The 23,817-nt window shown below is 36.3% G+C and overlaps 1 protein-coding gene across 1 annotated transcript in view; it reads right to left on the bottom strand.

Moving 5' to 3' along the window:
• Positions 1-23,817, bottom strand: part of BRWD1 (bromodomain and WD repeat domain containing 1) — a 53,735-nt gene that overhangs the window by 10,336 nt on the left and 19,582 nt on the right. Inside the window, exons 17-38 of the mRNA XM_054165772.1 lie at positions 22,787-23,012; positions 22,171-22,356; positions 21,254-21,437; positions 20,326-20,416; positions 18,635-18,775; positions 16,468-16,553; positions 15,450-15,645; positions 14,329-14,445; positions 14,141-14,248; positions 13,630-13,754; positions 13,432-13,514; positions 12,868-12,979; positions 11,226-11,287; positions 9,723-9,878; positions 9,322-9,442; positions 7,455-7,580; positions 6,705-6,780; positions 5,453-5,497; positions 4,641-4,787; positions 3,403-3,555; positions 2,950-3,119; positions 1,098-1,333 (exon numbers count right to left, since the gene is read on the bottom strand). Of these exons, the coding sequence (XP_054021747.1) occupies positions 1,098-1,333; positions 2,950-3,119; positions 3,403-3,555; positions 4,641-4,787; positions 5,453-5,497; positions 6,705-6,780; positions 7,455-7,580; positions 9,322-9,442; positions 9,723-9,878; positions 11,226-11,287; positions 12,868-12,979; positions 13,432-13,514; positions 13,630-13,754; positions 14,141-14,248; positions 14,329-14,445; positions 15,450-15,645; positions 16,468-16,553; positions 18,635-18,775; positions 20,326-20,416; positions 21,254-21,437; positions 22,171-22,356; positions 22,787-23,012 (2,947 nt within the window). The remainder of the gene's footprint in view (positions 1-1,097; positions 1,334-2,949; positions 3,120-3,402; positions 3,556-4,640; positions 4,788-5,452; positions 5,498-6,704; positions 6,781-7,454; positions 7,581-9,321; positions 9,443-9,722; positions 9,879-11,225; positions 11,288-12,867; positions 12,980-13,431; positions 13,515-13,629; positions 13,755-14,140; positions 14,249-14,328; positions 14,446-15,449; positions 15,646-16,467; positions 16,554-18,634; positions 18,776-20,325; positions 20,417-21,253; positions 21,438-22,170; positions 22,357-22,786; positions 23,013-23,817) is intronic.

Here is a 23,817-nt window from a genome sequence, read left to right as displayed (position 1 = left end):
AAAATTCGTTTAGAATATCAGAATGTTTTGGTTCTAGTACCGAAAACATTTAGCCAGAGTGTCCCAGCACTGTTTGTCTTCAAGGCACAGCCTCAAACGGTCACACAAGGTGAGGCATAGGGGAAGGAGGAAAGGACACAGTTTTTTGTGTCTTGGAAAACTTCTGTATAACCTGTATTTTATGTAGCACCATTTATCAAATACACTACAAATAATACTCTCAAATAAGAGGCATCCATTCACTGCAATCATGTTCCTAAAACAGCTGCTTGAAATGGAAAAATTCTATTATTCTCTCTGGAACAACTTAAGAGCATCAAGTAACCATGTAGCCAGCCAGTCTGGTTTTGCTTATCAGTCTTACTCAATTCAGCTTTTTTGGTGAAGCTTCACATGAAAGCTGCAAAAAATATGCCATCTACCTGACAGTAAAATGGATATAATAATAATAATAAACAACCAGGTTGGAAGAGACCTTCAAGATCATCGTGTCCAACCCCTCAACCAATCCAACCCACCTAAACAACTAAACCATGGCATCAAGCACCCCATCAAGTCTCCTCCTGAACACCTCCAATGACGATGACTCCACCACCTCCCCAGGCAGCCCATTCCAATGGGCAATCACTCTCTCTGTACAGAACTTCTTCCTAACATCCAGCCTAAACCTCCCCTGGTGCAGCCTGAGACTGTGTCCTCTTGTTCTGGTGCTGGCTGCCTGGGAGAAGAGATATGCAGCCAAGAGAGCTCTACCTTGAAGAAGCAAACTAATCTACTGATAGATTTCCAGTTAGGTGCAAGCTTTCTGTTAAGTAAGTTTAAATTTTATGGGACTTTAAAGCAGAAATTTCCATGGTTAGTACACAGATCTTTTTATAACATTTAATGATGTGCCCAAACTGCTCGAAGTTCATAAAAAACACAAACACAAAAATAAAGTGCATAGAAATCATATATTAAAAAATCCTATCATTAAAAATGCAAACCTCCTTTAACAACTGAGAATGCAATTGCAAAATTATAGCAATGCTAAAGGAAATTAATTCATAGGTAAGATCAAAATGAAAATGCTTATCTAAAATAGATTCATTTCCCACCTGATGACAACGCTGAACAATTTGTTAGTGTTGTGGATCTAGCTTTTCCATTCCTTTCAAAAGAAGCCAGGCATGCAGAATCAGAGGATTCACCAGAAGAACTACGGTTGTAATTGCTAGCATTCATTTTATGGCTTGCAACACAGGCAGCTCTGCTTGAGGTAGGCTGAGTAAAACAATCTTCCTGCTCAGATTCAATTTTTGCCTGAGACTTCAATGGTTTCTGCTTCATATTTCTAATGAAGAGGAAAGAAGTAAAAACAAGACAGACTGTAAAACTAAGAATTAACAGCAATTATGTATTTTAACAATACTTCTCTCTGAAGGCTTAAATAACTGTAGGACTAAGCTAAGGGATTTTAAATTTATGAAGAGTCTGTTAGCTTTGTGAAGCTAATATGATGCGGGAAAGATTAACTTAGACAAGTATTAAGTACTTTCATTAAAATAATAATCTACACTCCTTGTAAAGTTATACAAGAGGAGACACTTGTTCCTCAGAGCAGAAAAAGGAAGTTAACATTGAATGCCTTCTAGATAGCAATATCCTCTTACTGTTTACCAGGAAACTGCAACAGCAGCCTCAATTTCTGTTCAATTCTGAGCCTGTCATTAATTGCATGTAAACCTCAAACTGCGTGCTATGCACACTAACATTATTCCACAATCAACTAAGTTTCAAAGGCACAAAAAAGGTGTTTTGTTAAAGCAAGCTTGTTGTCTACAATAAAATGCACTGTAGATAAACATGCTGATTCCATTTTTCCTTTCTATACATGGCAGAGTGCTACATGCAGTCCTGATAAAGAACTTATTCTCACATTTATAACGACTTTCTTCCTTACAGTCATAGGCTTTCAGATAATCATCTGGGCATGTAAGATGCATACGATCTTTCTGCTATCCAAACACTCTCCCTAGATAGCCCTAAAACTCAGTCCAGCTGAGTAGCACTAACTTGTAAACAAGTCCCACATAAGCAGAAGCATCATTTCAAAGGAAAAGTTCTGCCTATTCTGATGCGTTTCTTTATATTCTGAGAAGAAACGAGAACCCAAGGAATACTCCTCCCAATAAAGTTTGAAGCTGATCTACAGGACTGACTGTAATGTAATCCCACATGTATACATAATAAGATTTTGAAAATGGAGAAGTAATCCACCGAAATGCTAAGAGGAAAAAAGCCATACAAGGCAAACAAATGTAATTTTTCTTTTTTTCCTTAAAACTCTTATTTCTATCCTTGCACTGCCAGAGGAGAAAGGCTGGACAGTAGCAAAAAGGTATAAGCTCAACAATTCACCATGTTTAGCTTTTGTATTTTGTCTCACTTCATCCCATAGGCAAACTAAGAATACATGAGTCAATCATGTCAGCCAGCAGTTAGGCCAAACACTTATTCTTCTGCAAAAAAGAAAAGGTCTGTCTTGCTACCAAGAGTCTGCTACAGTAAGTGAAAACTTCTGTACCTTCCATAGGACTGACCGACTTCATATGACAAAAACATATACAGCTTTATAATCTTTGTAATATATATGAGTAAATATTTGATCATTCCTCATTATTCCAGTCACATCAAATACTGACTTCCTGACTGAAAAACAGTTAATAAATAATTTGATTTAAAAAGAAGCCAAAAATCCCTTTCCTAGTCTTTGCTCCCTTTGCTGTTTCACGGCCAATTTTATACTGCAAACCCCCCCCCAAGGTTTTATGCATATCTTTTATACTGAGACAGAAAATCTCACTGGAGTTGCCTAACTATTTGATAAACAGATTGTTCTTGTCTTCATAGACTAAACAGTCAATGTGAATACTAGTCAGCTGTGATACATCTTCATAATTTAGTTACCTGAGCATCTTGGTAGGATGCTGCACTGAGCTTTGATTCTGAACTCTTCTAGTATACCTCTGGTTTCTTCGTAGTTTTTCATTCTGTTTCTGACCATTTTTGAAATCTGAAACAATTCTTCTTATTTTCTCTTCAAATAATGCTGACAGTCTCAAGGTCATACTATAAATCTAGGTGAGGAAGTGGCTTGTATTAAAAAAGGAACCCTTCATCCAAGTATATAATTTCTAAAATGCAAATATGTAAAGAAAAAAGCAGCAGAACAAGCAGAGCACACAATCCTATGCAACAGCAGATAAACAAGAAACGAACATCATTATTTTTGTAATACTTCTCTCCCCACTATCTATTCAACCAGCAGCTTTATCAAAAGTACTGGTGAAGAAACTAACTGCAAAATAACACCTCACCTCATTAAGACAAGCATAACCTCCCTCCACTATTAACAGTTACCTTTGATTTTTTGTTTGGAGTATAAGATTTTGCATTACTAAATATTAGTCTTATATCTTTGCACAGTTCCATTGGAGTGTCATAATTTCCAGCTTCCAGAGTTTCTTTCACTGTACCAAAGTCCATTGGAGTGTCTATAATATGTCTGTAATCCTAGACAGAATGTAAGGGGGGAAAAAAAGACTGAATAAGGTATAAAGGAAGAACAACATTTTTTATTTCTCTAATTTAAGGGTAGCTAAGATGATCACAGATCAGCTTAACCATCTGCTGAAAACAGAAACATCTACCATTAACAGACAGCGGTGTAGTTGATTTAGTCTCCACTACATTATGCCATACAAACTCCTGCTCATTTTCAAGGTGGCCTTCGGAATTTCTGAAGGATCATGAGTTTATAGAATGTCATGTGCTTGTGTGTGCAGATTCCCAGTTTCAATTCTCTTGAGTTTCTTCAGTGAAAATTACCCAGTGACCGTAACACACGAGCTAATTGTTTTTTATTGTTAATCAGAATGATAAAATGAGACTGCTGTAAATCACCATGTAAGCCTTTCCCTGATGCATTTTATTATGACAAACAAACTAGTCTGGTTTAAAAAATATAACCACATCAAAATGCCTCAATCTTTCTCTCCGGTTGAGGTTCTCTCCTTTAGAGAACCTCTAGATGTTCTTAAAACCTTAAGGGATACCCAAACTCACTCTGTGGAGTCCACTCAAAACCACTGCATGCTTGTTAAGTTCTTTTCCTTCCAAGTTTGGCTTTTAGACAAAAGGAGACTGAAGATTTAGCAAGAATAGCATGAACAGCTAAGAGAAGGAACAAATCACATTTATAGCATAGGCTCAGTAAATCAGTTTTGTACAATGTCTCTCGAGTGACTAGTTTTAATTAATTAGTTTTAGATAAACCTGTATGTTATTACCTATAAGGGACAGTAAGAAAGCAAGCAAAAAAAGATTGCAAGTGTTTTCAAACCAGATTTAAGGTATCAGGATAATTGCAGACACCACTACTGCTCTACAACTGTTTTGTGATGTTATCTTGACACAGTAGAGCATGCAGCCCACAATTCTAAGCACCAAGCAAAGCAAATTTCTTTCAATGGTCTGGGAGTAAAGCCATGAAGAGAACAAATAGCTCCAAGAGCAATGTGGAGAGCTTACTCTGGTACCAAATTGTTAAGAGGAAAATGCCAAAATTATATCTTACATAGTTAAGATGACCAACTTACAGGATATTGATCCAAATCAACAGGCTGCCTGAAAGGTTCAGAATCTTCACACTGGAAAATTAAATTCACCAATTCCATACACTGCTTCTTCCAACAGTTTTCATCATAGCCAGTTTTGACATTTTTTCCTTTTCTTAAGCCCCGTCCCTTAGGAAAAAAGTTAGAAAAAAGGAAGGGTTACTGAAATATAGCAAGAAAACTAAACCTGTTAATCTGCCTGGAATTATTTCTGTAGCAGAAAAATAAATGCACTTACAAACATACCATTTTTATAACAAAATGGGCACTATTCTACTAGCAGATTTTTTCCTAATCTTCATTAATAAACTGTGACAAATTATAACATTCTCTTTAACAATCTTTCAGTTTTTAGATACTAAAAAATTAAGGCCCAGACAAGTATAGCTTCTGAGATAAAATTATTTGCAAAACATTTAAATAATACTCTAAGTGATGGATATTTTTTCCAAGTATCTCATCTGAAGAACTCTTTCACTTCGGTATCATACAGGTAACTAAGAACTGCTACACTGAACAGAACCATTATGAAACCTGTAAGACTTTCCTAGACAACTACACTGAACAAGGACAGAAGCACAATAAAATCAAAGATCTATTTAGTCAAAACTTTAATTTGCTTAATACCAATGGGGGGAAAAAAAATAAATAGATCTGTTCTATGATTGTTAAACAAACAAAACCACCCAATTAAAACAAAAATCTGCCATCACTCCTCACAGAATTGCAGTCTCTTAACCAAACTTCCTACCAGACCTGATTTGGATATATATGGTAAAGATTAATGAACTCACTTTTCTTCTTCTATATGATGTTCGTGGAAGACATTTTTCATCATCCTGCACAAAATAGAATCAATCATCTTAAAAATTATTTATGAAACAATAGGAAATGGGTGCTCAAAGTGTTAGCAGATGTGATACCATGGTAACAATTGATTTGCATTCTAATTTCTTTCATAGGACACAATATGAGCCTATCAAAATATAGAGCACAGCAGCAGAGAGACTTGAAAAGCAAGATCACCACTGAAGACTCCCAACACCAACTCTGGTCCTTAATACAAAGCAAAAACTATTACCAGAAACTGCAATAAGATGACAGCCATCAGCTGACCAAAGATTAGTAATTCGATTCACTGATAATAAACTGTCAGGAAACACTTTGATTTTTGCTTGCCCTGAGTTTAGGAAAAGACATCCTGTGATCAAGTCACTTTTGGTAAAAAGAAGTACATTACAATATGAAAGTACTAAGATGATACAGAAACAGCCAGATGAACAAAAACAACTCAATGTACTTTCTGCATATTAAACTGCAAGGGAAGCAATTACTTTGCAACTTTATGACGACGTTAATAAATGTCAAATTAGACATCAAAATGTGAAGAAGACATCAGGTTGGACAGTTGTGAATACACTAGAGTAATAAACATATAGCACTTCAGATAACATTCATGGCATAACAACAGTGCACGTCTTCCTCTGCCAGATGTAAGATAAATGCACTTTCTTAAATTCTCAATGAGACCTGCAAATCTGATGCATGATTCATATGGTGGTACACAGAAATTGAGAGACAAAGCATCACTGTCATGGTTACTCAAACTGTCAGCTTCTAGCATTTGTGACTATATGAATGACAGCTTTGACCTTAGAAATAACCAGATGCATATAGTTAAAATGACAGTGAAAGACAAGTATTAGTGTACTCTTGAAATATTAGTATTACATTACTGAACACTAGCATGCTTCAGAAATACAGTACCACTCATAAAACATGGAAGAATTATTTCTAGTTGAAAGCACACAGTATAAAATGTGTGTTTGCTATACTTAAATATTGACAGCTTAAAACTCTTTTAATAAAGCATCTCCTCATATCAATCCCCACATTCATGATCTATTCCATATTTATGCTAGCTGTATAGACATATAAATACACACAAACATTTACATAAACATAATTGAGCAATATTTTAAAAAATAAAATAAAAATTGAAGGCTGATGGTAATTTTTTACCACCATAAAACAAGAAAAGCTTACCAGATCAGTATCAAGATAATCTTGTTCATCATCTGTGGTGCTACATAGTTCAAAAATGTTTGTACAGTCCTCATCACTGGAATGCAATTAAATCCGTTACTGGAATGGCACAACGTAGCTGTCATTTCCTAGATTAAACCCAACCACAACCAAACACTACACATAAAGTGGAAGACAGTAACTAAGAGTAGAATGAAATATAAAAATGACAGGATGATTATGATATTAACAAAGTAATGTTATGTCTGAAAAGATGTTGCACTGTGCATTTCAGAGGAGGTGAGGGGGGAAGGGTAAAATCAGCATTAGGGATTTAAGAGGAGTCTTCACATTTGATCTACCTGAAGGAATACTGCCTGCACTAACTTCTTTTAAAATAGACCTTTCAGCTGAACTAAGTCAGACAAACTGCAGCAGGAACTTCCAGACATATGCTAGATAGCATAGAATTTACTTTATAGGTTGAGCTACTTTCATGTCAAATGACATTTTGATTCTATAAATACCAATGAAGACTACTGAGGACAAAGTTAAAATGCCTCTATGCTGATCATTTAACTATTTTGCCAGTTAAGATAAAATATTCAAAGTGAATTATACAACTGCCCTGCAGTGCACTGCAAAATAGTACAGAAAAAAAAATAAAATCAAAAGAAGCAGGATTCACAAAGGGATATTAAGATGCTTATACTCTCCCATCACTTAAAAGCATAAGTACTCAAGCACTACTTAGATTTAAATGTCACTTACTTGATGAACTTTAAGAGGTGGGTAGTTATCTTTTTTGCAGCTCTAGCAATAGCGCTCCCAGGTTCATTGAAGGTCCTAGCATTGCTTTCAATGTATCTTACTTCCCAAACCAATGCAGAGATTCTCCTTACAATTAAAAAAACAGCATACTTTTAACATTAGGCTAAAAAGCTTAAAATCTGCAAAAATTGTAACTCAGTAATTTTTTGCCCACATTAGATAGATGTTCTCTTTTTAAGTCTCATTAGACCAGCCTCAAACCTTTCATCCACACAGAAAACTGAAGTATGTATGTATATGTATGCACACACAGAGACAGACACACGCTCAAGCAAACAAAATCAACAATGAATGCCTCTGCTCATTCATTTCCACCTCATTATTGATAATTCCTCTTCAGAAAGCCTCTCAAATTCCAGCACACTTTGATTTCACTTGTAAAATTCAGTTAATAGAGCTAGCCAAGTAAGCACTAGCAGTTGTTGCTGCTAAATTATAAAGTATCACTGAGATAATGTTGAGGATTGTGGATTCCCTGGATTCTTCAAACACACTTTTATTTTTCCAAAGGCTCACATGTGATATTATTCACAGAATCAACAAGGTTGGAAAATACCTCAGCGATCATCCAGTCAACCTATCACCCAACACCTTATGACTAACTAAATCATGGCTTCAAGTGCCACGTCCAATCTTTATTTGAACCTCCAGGGACGGCGACTCCACCACCTCCCTGGGCAGCACATTCCAATGGCCAATCACTCTTTCTGTGAAGAACTTTCTCCTCAAAATGAGGGAAAGTACCATCACAGTAAAGTATAACATTTACCCTGAAAACATCAGAATTTGTTTGTAACAAACTATAGTGTAGTATCTTGATAATTCTTAACAAACACAAGGAATGAGCTATTAAAGAAGAAGCGTAGTCTAATTAAATTGTTGAAGACATCTCAGCTATGTTCCTTTCTGCCTTCCCTCGAATAGGTTTCTTTGGGGCCACATGACCAGTCTAAACAGTGTACTCTGTGAGACAACAATTTGTAGAAACTGCTGCAAATGAGAATTTTAACTTGACAGAAATGAGCTACTGTGGCTGTTAATTCATTGCTATCACTGATTTTCCCAGTTCCTTGTAGTTATGAAGTAAGTTACCTCAAGCTTGCACTTCTTCACATACAGAATTTCAAACTAATTTCCCAAGTCTTAATTTAAGTCATAAATGAAGAGGAAAACAACTATTAATGTCTTTTCACTATATTTAGAGACACACTGAATCCAAGTCCAGATGAAGAACATCACTTAGTTTCTTTTAGAGCTATAGATACCTGACACATCCAGCAAATCAGAGCTTTATCATCACTACAGTTCAGTTTTTTTTACCCTAAGTTTTTATCACTTAAAATGCTGGTGATAATATTTAACGTTTTACCTCTGTGTTTAAGCCCATTTTTGAAAGTAGCAAGTGCCTAAAAGCTTAACCTTCTTTAAGTTCAAAAGCAGCTTAAGTACAGCACTTCAAAATCTGAATTGAATCTTCAGCACTGAAGAAACTTCATTAAAAAAAAAAAAAATCACTAATTTAAAATAGCAAATTTCCTAAAGACTATTAGTGTAACTCTGGTACTGTTTTCAATGTAGGCAGAAATCATTTTCCTGAAATACAATACAATTAATACAACATTGTAGTTATTAAGCATCAGAGACCTGCTTCAAAACACTTGTAATACTGAATTCAGGTACTGGACTATTTGCTATCAAAATGTTTGTGAAATACAGTAATTGCTATTCTTACTCAAGAAAGTTTAGATCTTCTTAGAGTAGACAAACTCAAGACCAAATTGTCCTTGTTACCATTGCTAGCACTAACCTGTAGAACCGGTTAACCAGTCTTGTCCGAATAGTGTTCAGGTCTGTTGGATAAGCAATCACGGTACAGTACTTGGGATACGTACAAAGGTCAACTGGACCAGCAAAAGCTGCTGAAATGTCTGTAAGAAACAGCAAGATTAAACTTCTTCGAGGCCTGTATGCATATGACAATTGAGCCAGGTGTTAACTGCAATGTGTTAACTGCTGTTCTTGATAAAACCAATTATGCATAAACCCAAAGATCTCAGTATAGACAGCAAGAACTGCACATAAAAATATATGAATGTTTATACTATTTTTATCATAGGCAATTTTTAAAGGGTGTTGTGGATATTCCAGGAACTTCTTTATAAATGTAACATATGAGAAAACTACCTGAAGCTTAGATTACATACTCACCAAGAGTCAGAAGCTGATCAATACCACTGATAATCCGTTCACACGCTTCATCACGAGATCTCAGACCCCATTCTCCTTCTTGGGGTTTATACAGCAGCTTCTCCACTTCATCAAAAGTCACAGAAACACTAGCTCCTAATTCTTCAGGCTGATGAACTGAAGAGTAACAGAAATTAGGAAAGGGTAAGAAGTGGCAATGCAAAACAAGACCAAATGTTAAGTACTCATTAAACACTCAAATGCTTGCAACTGACAAAAACACTCTTGACTTAAAGTGGAGTTTGATACTAAGACTACAGGGAACAGCATATGAAAATGCATACCACAGCAAAGACATCATGTATTTGTCTCTGAATTTCCGGAGACTCTTTCCACTCTTCATCTAAGCATTACACTTAAAGAGGACTTAAAATAAAATCATCTAAACAACTTCTCTGAGTTTAATGTATACCTTAAACTTCACAGGATTGCGATTTAGTTTAATGAGTCAGTTTGTGTCCCCAGCCTTCAAACTTGTGCAAGGTAGGCAAAACACTTTGTGACATCTTTCCTGGTATTAACAGTATTGGTCTTTTGCACATTTTGACCTGGCAGATTGCTCAGAGGAGTATGAACCAGTAGAAATACAAAACTGTGATGTATGGGTCTGTGCAAAGAGTCGTGCTCCCAAAGACCAGCACAATTTGACCAGTGCAGAGTGATTGAGTAAAGTTATTTTCCATGGATGTCTTTCCCTGTCAACTCCACAGACTGTTTTTAGTACATCTGCATTTTCTGCACTTTCATTGTTTTTGAAAAGCTTGGTTCCTCTTTTCATTTGAACACTTCAGAAGGAACAAACATGTGAAGGTTCCTGATCAGACACTGTGGGTTGGCAAGATCAATTCTTTGGAATAACTAGAATTAGTAAATGATACAAGCATGTAGGCTTATACCTGGAAAACAACAGCAAGAACCTCAATAAGCAACTGAGAGTCTGTCCATTAAAAATGAAAGCAAGAAAGAGGACAGGGTCCCTGCATGTGTTACAATGACTGTAATCCAAAGAATCTGTTACATACAAATCCCTCCCATGGCAGGGAGGTTGAAGTAGATGATCTCTAAGGTCACTTTCAACCTAAGCCATTCTATGATTCTAAGTTCACTGTACAGATGTGGATGTTCTTCAGTAGCCACCTGTCTGTCTAATCTTTGGAGTCTTAGCTGGCTGCTTCAGTCATACCTTGTGATGACAAATTCTGCAAAACAGTCTGGAAAATGCAAAGTTAAAAAAATACAGGTATTTACAAAGTGTTTCAACAATCTGAAGCAAGACTGTCTTTAAGATCTTTCCTTCCTAAGTGCACAAAACCACCCTGCTGACAATGTATACTGTACTCAGATGGCTTTGGGCAAGAGTTGCAAGAAAGATAGGAATCATCTACAGTCCACTACCTGCATGAAACAAAGAAACTGGAAAGAGGAAGAACATTAAATTGGTTTTCTAAGTACGATTCTACCTACCATTATCAGGAACTGGTTCCATGTCCCACGGGCTAAGCTTTTCAATCTCACCATTGTCCCATCTGATTCATCAAGATTAAAAAAACCAAAACAAACAACAAAACCAATACTCAGAAGTATGCCCTCCAAGCACATTTACATCACAGTTATTTTTAGGTGTTAACGAAATATACTGTATAACAACATAAACATACAAACATTAGCTAGCAATCAGCTGTCACAGCGTGACAAGGAAACACTCTTCATAATAAAATTTACATTAAAACTGTGCTCCTGATTTTGGCCATATGCAAATTACCAAATAGGAAAATCAGTTTTACAAAGCCTGTACCAAGTAAGCTGCACAAGAAAAATAGGACATCTGCTTGGGAAAATGAGATAACACCAAGGAGAATACAGGAGAAAATACATGCAGGAGAGTGGATTTTTTTTTTAATCCAACCACACAGTAGCTGTGCAAGTTTCAGGCAAAGGATGTATTTGGTGTATTAACAGTTCATTTTATAAGGCATACTGCGTTAAGACAAAGAAAAGAGTAATTACAAACTTAAGCTTTAGTTTCTTAAGTAAGACTAAGGGAATCAAGGTCAAACAGCTGATTCTTACAGTGTGATACTAACAGTGCATCTGCATATACAACTTGGATACTGAACTACTGGGTACAGATATAATTTGGAGATCTCTCCAAATCCTATGAGATTTGGGCAAACGTTTACGTGTTTGTATAACAACACAAAAGTATTTCAAAGATAAGAAATGCTTGACTGGATCAGTTTAACACCCCACTAGTCCAGCTAGACTAGTAATTTGCATCTTCACAACTATTACTGGGAGATGCTATATATGGAGACTGTATGATCCTGGTACAAATCCATTTTATTCACACTTCCAGCACTCATGGTCTTTATATTCTGTCTGTAAATACTTCCCAGCCTGTTTCCTTTTGTATCTGTTTTTGTCCAATACCTTTCTGAGCCTGCTAATACTGTTTCCACAGCCTCCTGAGTACATGTGTTTCCAAAGTTCACAACCAGATGTTAAAAACAAATCAAACCAAAACACAACCAAACTCTTTTAAAAGACTCACCTGTAAATTTCAACACACACCTCTAGTTCTGTCAATACAGAATTGGATGAATAATAACTCTCTTCACCTTGCCCATCACCTTTGATTTTGTGAACTATGAACACACCCCCTTCACCCTTCTTCTCTACCATCTGAAGAGTCATTTAGAGTCACATTGTTTTTTTCAGACTTAACCCACAAAACATCTGGTACGCACTCTTCAACATCTCACTTGCCCTTCCCCAAACCCATCCCAAAGTCATTTACATCTCCCGTAAGATGCCAAGACCCAAAATGCATCAAGGCATGAGCATATCCCAGTACTAGAAAGTAGCCAGCAATACTGCTTTGTCCTTTTTACCCTTTCTGATGGTGTCCAACATCTTGTTTGTTATAGCTGCCACAAGTTATTAACATATTCACATTGTGCTAGACTAGCAACTTGAAACCATCAAGAAGCAATAATGTATGCAGTAAACCCATTTGAACGATTGACATTCTCATGTGAATATGCCAGCTACATAAGAGGCAACCCATGTTACTAACAACAGAAGTTTAATATCTTTTTATACTTACTTAACACTGTAACACTGAAAGTGACTATCTGGATACTGAGGCTGATACGGTTCTTGACCCAACACTGTTCCAAACCACCATGCATCGTCAATAATGGATCGGAACCTATCAGCTAGAGTGAAAAAGTCTGCTCAGATATTCTACTAAACAAAGGCATTTAACTATGCTTCTACATGCAACTAGAAAAACTTTTGATCGGTGTGTTTTTGCTTAAAATTCTAAAGCACACAATATTCAATAAGAGATGAAACAACTTATTGTATTTTAGCACTTGTGTCTTTTTGGAATAAGCAAGTTTGCTACTTCACTACAAAAATCAGGGAACATGAGAGTCTCGGTATGTTTTGAAGACCGTGTCTTAGATCTACAGTTACTGCTCCAAAATGCTTCACACATTTTGGAGTTAGCAGGCTGAAATTTCTAAAGGGCAGAAGGGACATTACCTACAAGTGTGCCACCTGAAGTTCTAAGCAAGTAGCTCCTAGCATATTCAGCAATTAGCCAAGGGCACTTTCTTTTTTAACTTCAAGATAATTTAGTCAAATAGTTAGAAAGCATACTTACACGCTTGCCAGTTCCTTTGCCGTGCTTCATCATAGAACTGACGCAATATAAGAAAGTCAATAACATCTGGCATATCATGGTATCTAAATTGAAATACACAAATACATAAAATCCCTTTCATGTGTGCAGTGTAGGGCATGAGGAAGAAGCTTTTCAAGTGTATTTCAACGCTTTTCAGAAAACTAAAGATACACGTACCTTATGGAAAATGATTTGTCTGTATGCTTTCCAGTGGCATGATCTATGAAGGCAAGCTTCAGGCAACACAATGTGGGAGGACCAACTTCGTATCTAATTCCAACAATTTTTACCAATTCCTGATCCTACAGGTAAGAGCAAACAGTTCTGGCAAGCATTGCCTTCTGGACTACACACAGAGCTAGTAATTTAACGTTTGTTAAATGACCACTTGAGTTGCATTCATAAAAAAAGAAACCCCAACAACCCAAAATACTGAAACTCTACTTGAAGTTTCAGTGGAAGACAGTCCACTTGGCAATTTTAATGCAACCCTTTATGTTTGGGATCCCCACCAGAGCTAACCGAACACACTCTGACAACTGGAGAGACTTTCCCCTATTGTCTCCACAGGGAAAGGTTATGGGAAGCAGCCTAACCTCACAAAACAATGTTTTGCTCTCAGTGTAATACAACTCTTCATTCACAGACTACCAGTATTGAACCCACAGTATCTTTAATGCAGACCTACCCTAAGAACCACTTTTCTCCATGGCTCCTTGTGTGGATTCAGTTCATAAATGTTATTTCTTCTAACTGCTTCAATGTAAGCTTCATGTCCTTGTCGGAAATATATTACCTAAAAAACCAAACCAAGCAGTAAATATTTTCCTACATTTAGTAACTATAATAATGTTAGACAGTAATCAATATTCCTACCTCATCTCCCATCTGAGGAACAAAAGGGGACCTTCGAAGAGCTGTGTCTGTTATCCAAACAGGAGGATGCCAATCATAAGACAATTCCAAGTTTACTGGTTGGGTTGGAGCATTAGCCTTCACATTTAATAGAGAGGAAAAATTAGACACAATGGACATATTGCTGACAAGACATCAAAACAATTCATTCCATTTTTATTTGGCAGACAAAAGCTTAACTTCTAAACCACTAATGTACACTTCCAAATCATATTAACAAAATTCCTCCAAGTCTTTGCTCGAGTTATAACTGTATCTGTAGTACCAATACTGAGCATTCCTTCTCTATGTGAAGATTTGAACCTGCAAGATTGCAATCTGAATTATGAAACTTTGTTTCTTTTAGGACCTACATAACAGTAGTCTCAATGATTAATAAAAAAAAAAATAGAAAATAAAATACCTATCAAGCTGGAAGAAACTATATGGAAATGAAAAGTTATGAGATATATTGCACTGTAAATATCCATATTAAAACAGTTCCAGAAACATCTTTTTGAGATTACTTTGAAGAAAGTGAAAGGATGAGGGTAAAAACATACAAAGATTAGGCCAAATATTAAATGAAATAAAATGCTTGTCCTTTTATAGCAGAAAAGTTGTTGTACAGGGATAATTTATTTAAATGAAGTGAAAAACTTCAGTAACTTCAGAAAGAGTAATTACTGTAACGTGACAATTTAAAATGGTCACACAAATACACTAACCCCTAAGTTCTCAAAAAGATGTATTACATAAAACTAGACAGGCTTAAACAGGGTTAGACAGCTAACATTTTAAAGGGTTTTAGTCTCATATTCTGTACAGTTATTTAACAATCACATTCCCCTTCGATATCAGCAATCTTGAAAGCCCTATTTACTTGAAAAGTGAAAATTACTTCACTTGGAATGCAGATTCATTCAAAAAAAAAAAAAATAGGAGATACTTTGCATTTGTAATGGTCTCAAAGAATATGTAGTTATAGTGTTACTCTTGTCCAATGGCAATAACAATTACTTTAACAGTTTCTAGTGAAGAACTCTATAAACACTTCAGAGAGAAATGTATTGAAAAGTGAGCAGAAGAAATTAACTGTATACCTCTCCCTGCTTTTTCGGTTTGGGTTTTTTCCTCCTTTTTCTTCTTCTTCTCTTTGGAGGAGACGATTTCTCTGCTGACACTTCATCTTCTGACGTGCTGCAGTATCTGATAGCTTTCCGCCGGGAAGTCCGTACAGGAGGCTGCAGGTTAATCCCTGCATCGGCGATCCAGTCAGAGTATCTGCTTGAAGAATCACTGTCCACAGTGGATGAGGTCAGGGAAAATACAAACACGGAACCCAACTTAGTTGTTAGCATTTCAGAATGTTAGCTTCCCTTAGCCAGGTATCTGCAGATACACATTGTTGCTGACAACACTATCCAAAGAACTAAAATTGCTTTGACATGTTGTAACAATTACTTCACTTAATGTTTAATATAATCCTTTATTTTAATAAAAATCAGTGGGTCAAAGCATGCTTTAAAACAACACCACAAAAATCAAGATTGGTGAATTCTAATACCAGTAATATTCAAGAAAGTGTAATGAAATTCTGGACTAGTTAGCAAAACCCTATTTACATTCTTTAGAGACAGTTATATAAATCTCACAGTTATGCATCTCAGTAGTTTTTAATTCTATTGCTATAGAGTTCTTAAAAAAAAAAAAAAAATCTAAAAAAAGCCCTAGTAAAGTGATTAAATTTATCTGTAGCTTCAGTTCTAAATTAACTTGTAACTTCGTCAATTTTATTTTTAGGCAACCAAACACCTTTGCAAGAGCTAGCTGTTGCTGCATTATTAACAAACAACAAAACCCTCAAGCTCAAATGAAAACCTCCCCTCACTAAACACACTATAAGACACATGCCAGAATATCTTCTTTCTCCTTGACATCCAGCAAAAAACCCAAAAGGATTTGGAACGACATTAAACGATAAGAAATGTTTTGGTGAAACGGAACACTGAGTACCATACAATATATTACTATAAAGGAAGCTCTACCTAACTTCCATGCAACTTTTAACTTGCCAAAATGTGTTACAGTGAAAGCCAGAATGTGTTTGCTTGCTTTTACCTAGAACTATTACTGTTGCTTTTCTTGTCACTTTTCCACTCTTCCTCTTCATCAGATGAGCCAGAGCCCTCACTTTCTTCAGCTTCCTGAATTTAAAAATATGGAAAAGTAAGCTCAAAAATGTCTCACAGCACATGTTTTAAGGGTCTAAAACATTCTCTATTCATGTCTGCATATTATCAAGTTAGGATGAAATTCAGTAAGAAGACTTGTTAAAATGGAAATAAAATTAGGCCCTATTTGTACTTATTTTCACTTGTACTATTAACCTCAGGAATGCACTATTAATTGTTCACTTCTGTATATTCATTCCCATCTTTTTAGCCATGTATGGATCCACCTTCTATAGCCGCTCTTCACAAAGCAACACTTCTCTCCCCCTACTGTATGACAGCTCTAATTTTGTTCTAGTTTAAGAATAAGTTCGTTTATGAGAGCAAAGTGGTGGGCGACTTCAATTCCTTCAAATTCCAGAATCATGATGTTATAATCAGGTACACAATAAAACCTAGCTCACTAGACTATAAAAGGAAGAATTTAAAGACTGCAAAAGGAACCAATCAAGAAAAATTACCACATCTCCCATATGCAAAACACATGGGTATATTCAGTTGCAGAAATAGCTCTTCTGTGTTTCTTTTTTTCTTTTTGATTAGTTATACAAGTTAGACTCAGGTGATTTTTCCAGTTTTACTACCAATTGGTTGACCAAGGACTAATGAAGTGTATTCATGCATTTATTTAAATACCCAACTAAACAGCCAAGACACATCAATATATATTACAATATGAATAATCTCCTGATTGTTGCTCAATTTATTTGCCTTAAATTTGTGGGTTTATGTGTTTTCCATAACTGAAATGACTAAGTGTAATGCACTGCTTATGTCTCAAGTTACACTGTGAAGTGAAAAACAGAAAAATTGAGAAGAAAAGAAGACAACTTGCAGCTTGAAGTTTGATACTGTTTGAATTAGTCCAACTGATAGTGTCTGTTTGTAATTTCCAGAATAACAAAGTTAACAGCCTTACCCCTACAATCTATTCATACAGCGTACAGGATGGACAATACTGAGTCACTTCTTCCTTTATCCTACTGCTTGTAGGAATAAAACTAGCAGAAAAAAAACCCCACACCTTAAAATCAAAACCCCCAATTTCATTTACCATCAAAGCTCAGCTTCTTACAGTATTATTAGTTTTAGTATTATTTGATCAAACATAACTGTTCAAAACTATTTAAATATATGTAATATTTACAGGACAGTGCATGCAACTCTAGTTGCAATCTGTGTGCTTTGAATTTGTCAGGTACCAGAACGTACCTATTAACTTCCCCTTCCTCTTCCCAAAATATGGAAAACCTGTAATTTTCATTAATTGTGATTTATTGTTTTTAAACACACAGTGATTCTTCATTAACATACTAGGAAAAAGAATATCCCTTTCCAAAGAATATCACTCTTCACGTTCTTACAAAATTAGGTTATTTTCTGAACATCCCCATTTTGTTCACCACTTTCTTGAAGTGACTAGTCCAACAAGTCCAACCTTCTCTACTCTTCCACATCCCCTTTTCAAGTTTGAGAGTATTTCCTCATATACAAGGCAAGGTAACTACAGTCCAAGCAGTCCTACCACTGATTTACAGCATCTGGTAACACAATAATGAACAGCTCCTGCTACGCACAGCAAGACCTGTCTCATCCCAAGCTAGGACACAGCCAAGACAGAACTACCTCATGGAAGAGCCACATAACCAGGCTGTAATAATGCTTCATGAAGAATCCTACTAATTTCCAGTGCAAAAATTTGAAGAAGTTGGAAATTTTTCAGAGAGAAACAGCAAAACACATCCAAAATTCAAACTTCAATTCAAACCAATCTCACAATTTATTAGTTTTCCTGTTAAGCTGTGGATATGTTTAGAAGATTCTCAGCAAAAATAGCTCAGTCATTTATAAAATAAGGAAAGACTGCCATTATTAAAGCAAGAGATAACCAGGTTTCAGAAGTGCTAACGATGATGATGCTTACAGGAACACTTTCCTGGGAAAAGAAGGGCCATTTTTTTGTTTGCTTGTTTGTTCTAAGAGAAAAGGCATATTTACATGAAACTTCACTTACTCCAGGAAGTTCAAAATACAGAACCTGGGAAAGAACTTACCTGCTCTATCAAGCCAAAGCAGTTGTCCCTTTCCTCATCAGAAGACTCCAGTTGTTCTATGTTATTCCGTGTTCGGTAACTGGCATATTTTCGCCTATGCAGTCTGCGCTTGGATTGTATTAACGAAGACTCAGAGTCACTCTAATTTAGACAGGAAGTGAAAAAAAGAATCTGTGTGACAACTTTTATGGGGGTGAAAATGTGGCTAAAAGCACTGCTGAATGGAAAAAAAACTGAAACAGCCCCATCACATCACAGCTTGATCAAAACTCCTTACCACAAGAAATAATTTCCCTGCAAGCCAATACTTTGAAGTTTGCTATACTCAAGTAAAGATGTAGTAGCTGCTCTAAGAAATAAATGTTTATAAACTACTGTAATTGACAGGCCTGCTCACATTACCTGATAAATACATCTAGAGAATCAAGACATTAACTGCTTACAACATGCAAATCTGAGAGTGCAACTTCAGCTGCCCCCAGTTAAGGGGATCATGCAGTACAATTCTTGCATCAAATTGTTTTGGACTGAAAGACACAGGAAACCAGGCTACTGTCTTATAAAAACAGTACAATAACCAATTAGGATTCTTCTTACCAGTCTCCTCCTCTCCAGAAAAATCCCAGATAATGAACAGACAATGGCCAAGACAGACAATGGCATGCTGGGACACATTAAGAAGATAATGGCCAGCAGGTCCAGGGAGGTTTTCCTCCCCCTCTACTCTGCCCTGGTGAGGCCTCATCTGGAATAGGGCATCCAGTTCTGGGCTCCCCAGTTCAAGATAAACAAGAAACTACTGGAGAGTGCAGCAGAGAGACATTAAGATAATTAGGGGACTTCAACATCTACCTTATGACAGAAGGCCAAGAAAGTTGGGGTCTCTTTAGCTTGGAGAAGAGGTCAAAACTGAGGGGGGAATCATCTCACTAATGCTTTTAAATATCTAAAGGGAAAGTGTTAGGAGGATGGAGGCAGACTATTCCCAGTGTTGTCCCACGACAGGACAAAGGGCAATAGACACAAATTGAAACACAAGAGGTTCTATGTAAACATAAGGAAAAAATTCTACACTTTGAGGGTGTCACAGCACTGAAACAGGCTGCCCAGAGAGGTTTTTGGAGTCTCCGTCTCTGAAGGCATTCAAAATCTGTCTGGATGTATTCTTGTGTGACCCTAGGTAATCCTGCTCTAGCAGAGGAGTTGAACTAGGTGACTGTATCAGAGGTCCTTTCCAACTGCTATCATACTGTGAATGAAAAAAAATCATTCCAAACTGGGCAAGTCCCCATGCAAAACACTGTTACCTAAAGTAAAATGACAAGGGAATAGCAATATAGTATTTAATTCTTCAACACAGAACCTTGAACATTCTCATCTGCCTCAATGCTTTAGCATGGACCTACAGCAAATGTCTTTGAAACTAACTGCAGTAAAACCAGAATGGCCTGTAATCAAGCATGCCTTAAAAAAATTACTACCATACACATTAGATGTAAGGAAGCAAGACTGAAAATAAAAAGAATGTATTCATAAAAATAAATCAAACCTTGTCCTTCAAAAAATGGAAGTTGGATCAGCAAGAGCCTTTGAAAACTGTACCTTCACAAATGTCTGCTTTCATTTCAGTTTTTAAACCATCTCTTGTCCCTGGGCACAGAATGCCCATTTTCCTAGAAGCTGCTGCATACCTTTTCCAATGACTCGAATGACTTTTTCTTCTCTGTTGCATAAAGATCTCTCTCTTCTTCCCCTTTTGCAATTCGATATTCTTCCTGCTTCCTAGAGGAATGTAACAAAAATCTAGTTCTGCAGCTGTTTTGCCAATAGTGTAAAGCTAAATGGTTCTCTTTAAAGCTTCTAGCTTTAACACCTTATCCCACTATGTTATTAATTTCAAGATATTCTTATTCCTCAAACACCTATAACATGTCCTGTCATTTCAAGACAGAAGAAAAGAAGACGGATTGTAAGAAACCCTTCTTTGCAAACATCAGACCATAATAAACTTTCTCAACCCTGTTTTCAATCCACATTTTCTCCCTTGCAATGATCTTACCTCACAACACTGGGAAAGCTTTTCAAAAATGTCAGAGATTTGGCCATGCATATGGCTGTACCATTAAAAACAAGTATTAAGCTGCTGCTACTTGTTATCCGCTTCACAGGTGCATACTGATAGTACTTTTCAAAGCAGCTAATCTTTTGCATTTCAAGTGTTCATTTCTGCTCCTGGTCAAAACACATCACCCTCCACAAAGTCTCACAAAAGTCAAACCTCTCCAAACTCTTTCACGTAAACATCTTTAACCTATATGCCTTTATTATGGGAAAAGCAAAAGTCTAGGTCAGCTAGCTGACTTAGCTGATCTAGCCTTTAATATGACCTAAAATACTGAAATATGGAAGATTCATTCTCTATCTAAAGGAACTATTTTTGTGGAATGGAATTTACAATTAGAAGTTTTTCAGCACAGTTGAACATAACACTGAAGTATTTCCATCTACGCCATGTATCTCTTTTAGCTTAGGTCTGATGACACTGGATTTACAACAACAACAAAAATAGCATAATATATTCTCTAGTTATGTTTGCAGCCCAGTAAGCAGTCTGCAGACCTGAGTACGCTTGGTGGTATTTCTGGTACGACAACTCTTCGTCTCCAGGCCTGAAGGTCTCTCTCAGTAGCCATCTGACTTCGTGGAGCATTCTGATGCATCTGGCGCACACCTTCAACCTGCCCACTACGTCGCAGACCGATGTTGGGAGGAGACTGGATGTCGAAACTTGGTCTTCTAAAAGCTAAAATATACAAAACCCACCATATTTTTTCCAATACTAGACAGAATAGGAACCTTCATCCTTCTTAATACCAGATAAAACATTAATACTTTGCATGTTCTCATCGCCATGATCATAAGTGTATGTCATTGCATTCAGGAAATTATTTGTCTTGTAGAAAACAGCATGATTGCACATATAGTATTAAAATCGTTATTATCTACTACTATTTTAATACAGTGAAAGAAGTAATGGGACAGAGCTGTTTTTCTGGACTATTTCAGGTTGTTCTGAGGCTAGGGAGGTTCTAAAAAAGCATTTTTACTGCAGCTGAGCTTACGTAATTAAAACTATAAGGACACAGATCAGAAGAATGTCTGCTTTAAATATGTAAAGAAAAGAAAGGGAACTGATTTTCAATAGTGTCAAAATATTTGTTTTCCAAACCTTAGAGGAAAGTAAACATAGCTCATACAAATGTTATTTGAGTACTTTACAAGGACTATTAAATATCTAGCACTCTACAAGAGCTATAATTCATGTTCTTTAAAAGGAAAAGTGGAAGGCTTTGTTTTGTGATTTAATCACAGGAGCAGCAATGCTTTAATGAATAAGGAAGACCTTAACCAGATATCACTATCTGAAGGAAATCCCCAGAACAACATTGAAGTAAAAACCACTGTCTCAAATATCTTACAGCATGATAAAAATGGAGACAAAGCAATTACCTAAGAATTTATCACCAAGTACTAACCTCTTCTAGGTGTTCCTTCCCCATTCTGTGGACCAACAGAAGCAGATTCTTGATCAACTCCAAATCTTTGATCTTGTTGTAGTTGTAATTGTCTAATCATACCATCAAGAATGCTGGGCTCCAGGCCTTGTTCATCTTGATCAACTGTTTGCTGGCCTATAACTTGTTCAACCACTTCTCCATCACCTTGCAAGTGTAATATACAAATAAAATTAATGAGTTAATTGAACTAACTGATTACCAAATTAACAAGTCATTATAAAATCATTTAATTTCATTGTTCACATCACAGCAAGACATCTTCTACAAGCAAACACAATGAAAACCACTCTTGAAATGATTCCATTTACTTATTCTGAATGAGACATTTAGGGAGTCTACAACTGAGTTTGTCCTTGCAGAAAATAACTAAGACATGCATTTGACTGATTTTTTGTTTGTTTAAAATTGTATTCACTGTGGGACCTTTCATCATCTTTAGTGAACATAAATACACAATAGTTAGCATGTGAGAAAATAAAGACACTTTAAAACCACTTCTATCTACTCTGTTCCCTTTCAGAATTACTACAGTAACTAACTTCCAGATGTAGGTCTTTCGTCATACTGTTCTTACTTGTTGCTACATATCCAAGCTGAGGAATCAAATGTTCATCTGCACAATTCTCTCTTCCTGGCACCAATCTTTGATACTTTGTTGGATGAGGGTTTCCATCCACATCTACTAAGAAGGGAGGGGGCATGAGATGAGGAGCCTGTTGAGTCTGCTCATCTAGGACGTAATTGTTAGAGTCTCGAATAAGCGGACGGTAGTCAGTATGGAAGAACATCTGATCAGGAATCTAGAATGAAATGAAGTTTTTATGTCATCAATTTGAGGGGACAAAAACCAAAACCAAAACCACCAAAAAGAAAAGAATATGGTAGAAAACAGGGAAGAACAAGTGGCACTAGAATACCTAAAATCTCCGTCAGTATGAACAAAAGGGCAAGTTCCCAATAACAAGAGTTACACACAGCTACAATTAACCCTTCTGGATGTTGCATTTTTGATAGTGATTTTCCAGACAACAGAATGCTTTTAGCAAATGAACTGAGGTAAGTTGCAGAAAAAAAAGTACTACTTTACACTTTAAAATATTTTAATGTCTCATTCTATTTTTTTCGCCCCACACATAATTAGGAAAAGTTTCCTCGGTCTCCAAGCAAGGAACTCATTGTCTGAATTTCAATTTAAGCTCTCAAAGTAAAGCTTCATCTTAAATCATGCAATGTCCATCAGAGTTTTATCTGCAGCTGGAAGTCTGTGAAATCCACACAGCTGAATAAAAATGGCTGCACAGTATTAGATCACTCTCAGAATCTTTGCTCCTAGCAATGATGAGCAAGATGAAGAGAGTAAGTTTCAGCTAGGAACGTAGAGGAAGAATAAAATAATGTCTTGACAATGACAAACAAGGAATTGCTGTTGCAACTTTAAAATAAAAAATGAGAGAGAAGTGAAAAAAGCATAGGCCAGAACTGCCCTTTTAAAAGCTATTTTGAAAAAAGCAGGAATAAAAGTATTTATCAAAACAAAGAGGAAATAGGCTGATAAGACTCACAGAAGCCAAGTATGTCCATGGACATACTTCTAACATTTCAAAA

The sequence above is a fragment of the Dryobates pubescens genome, chromosome 12 (assembly GCF_014839835.1).
Source record: "Dryobates pubescens isolate bDryPub1 chromosome 12, bDryPub1.pri, whole genome shotgun sequence".
Lineage (NCBI taxonomy): Eukaryota > Metazoa > Chordata > Aves > Piciformes > Picidae > Dryobates > Dryobates pubescens.
The sequence above is the reverse complement of the archived record's forward strand: the minus strand, read 5'-3'. Positions and strand labels throughout refer to the sequence as shown.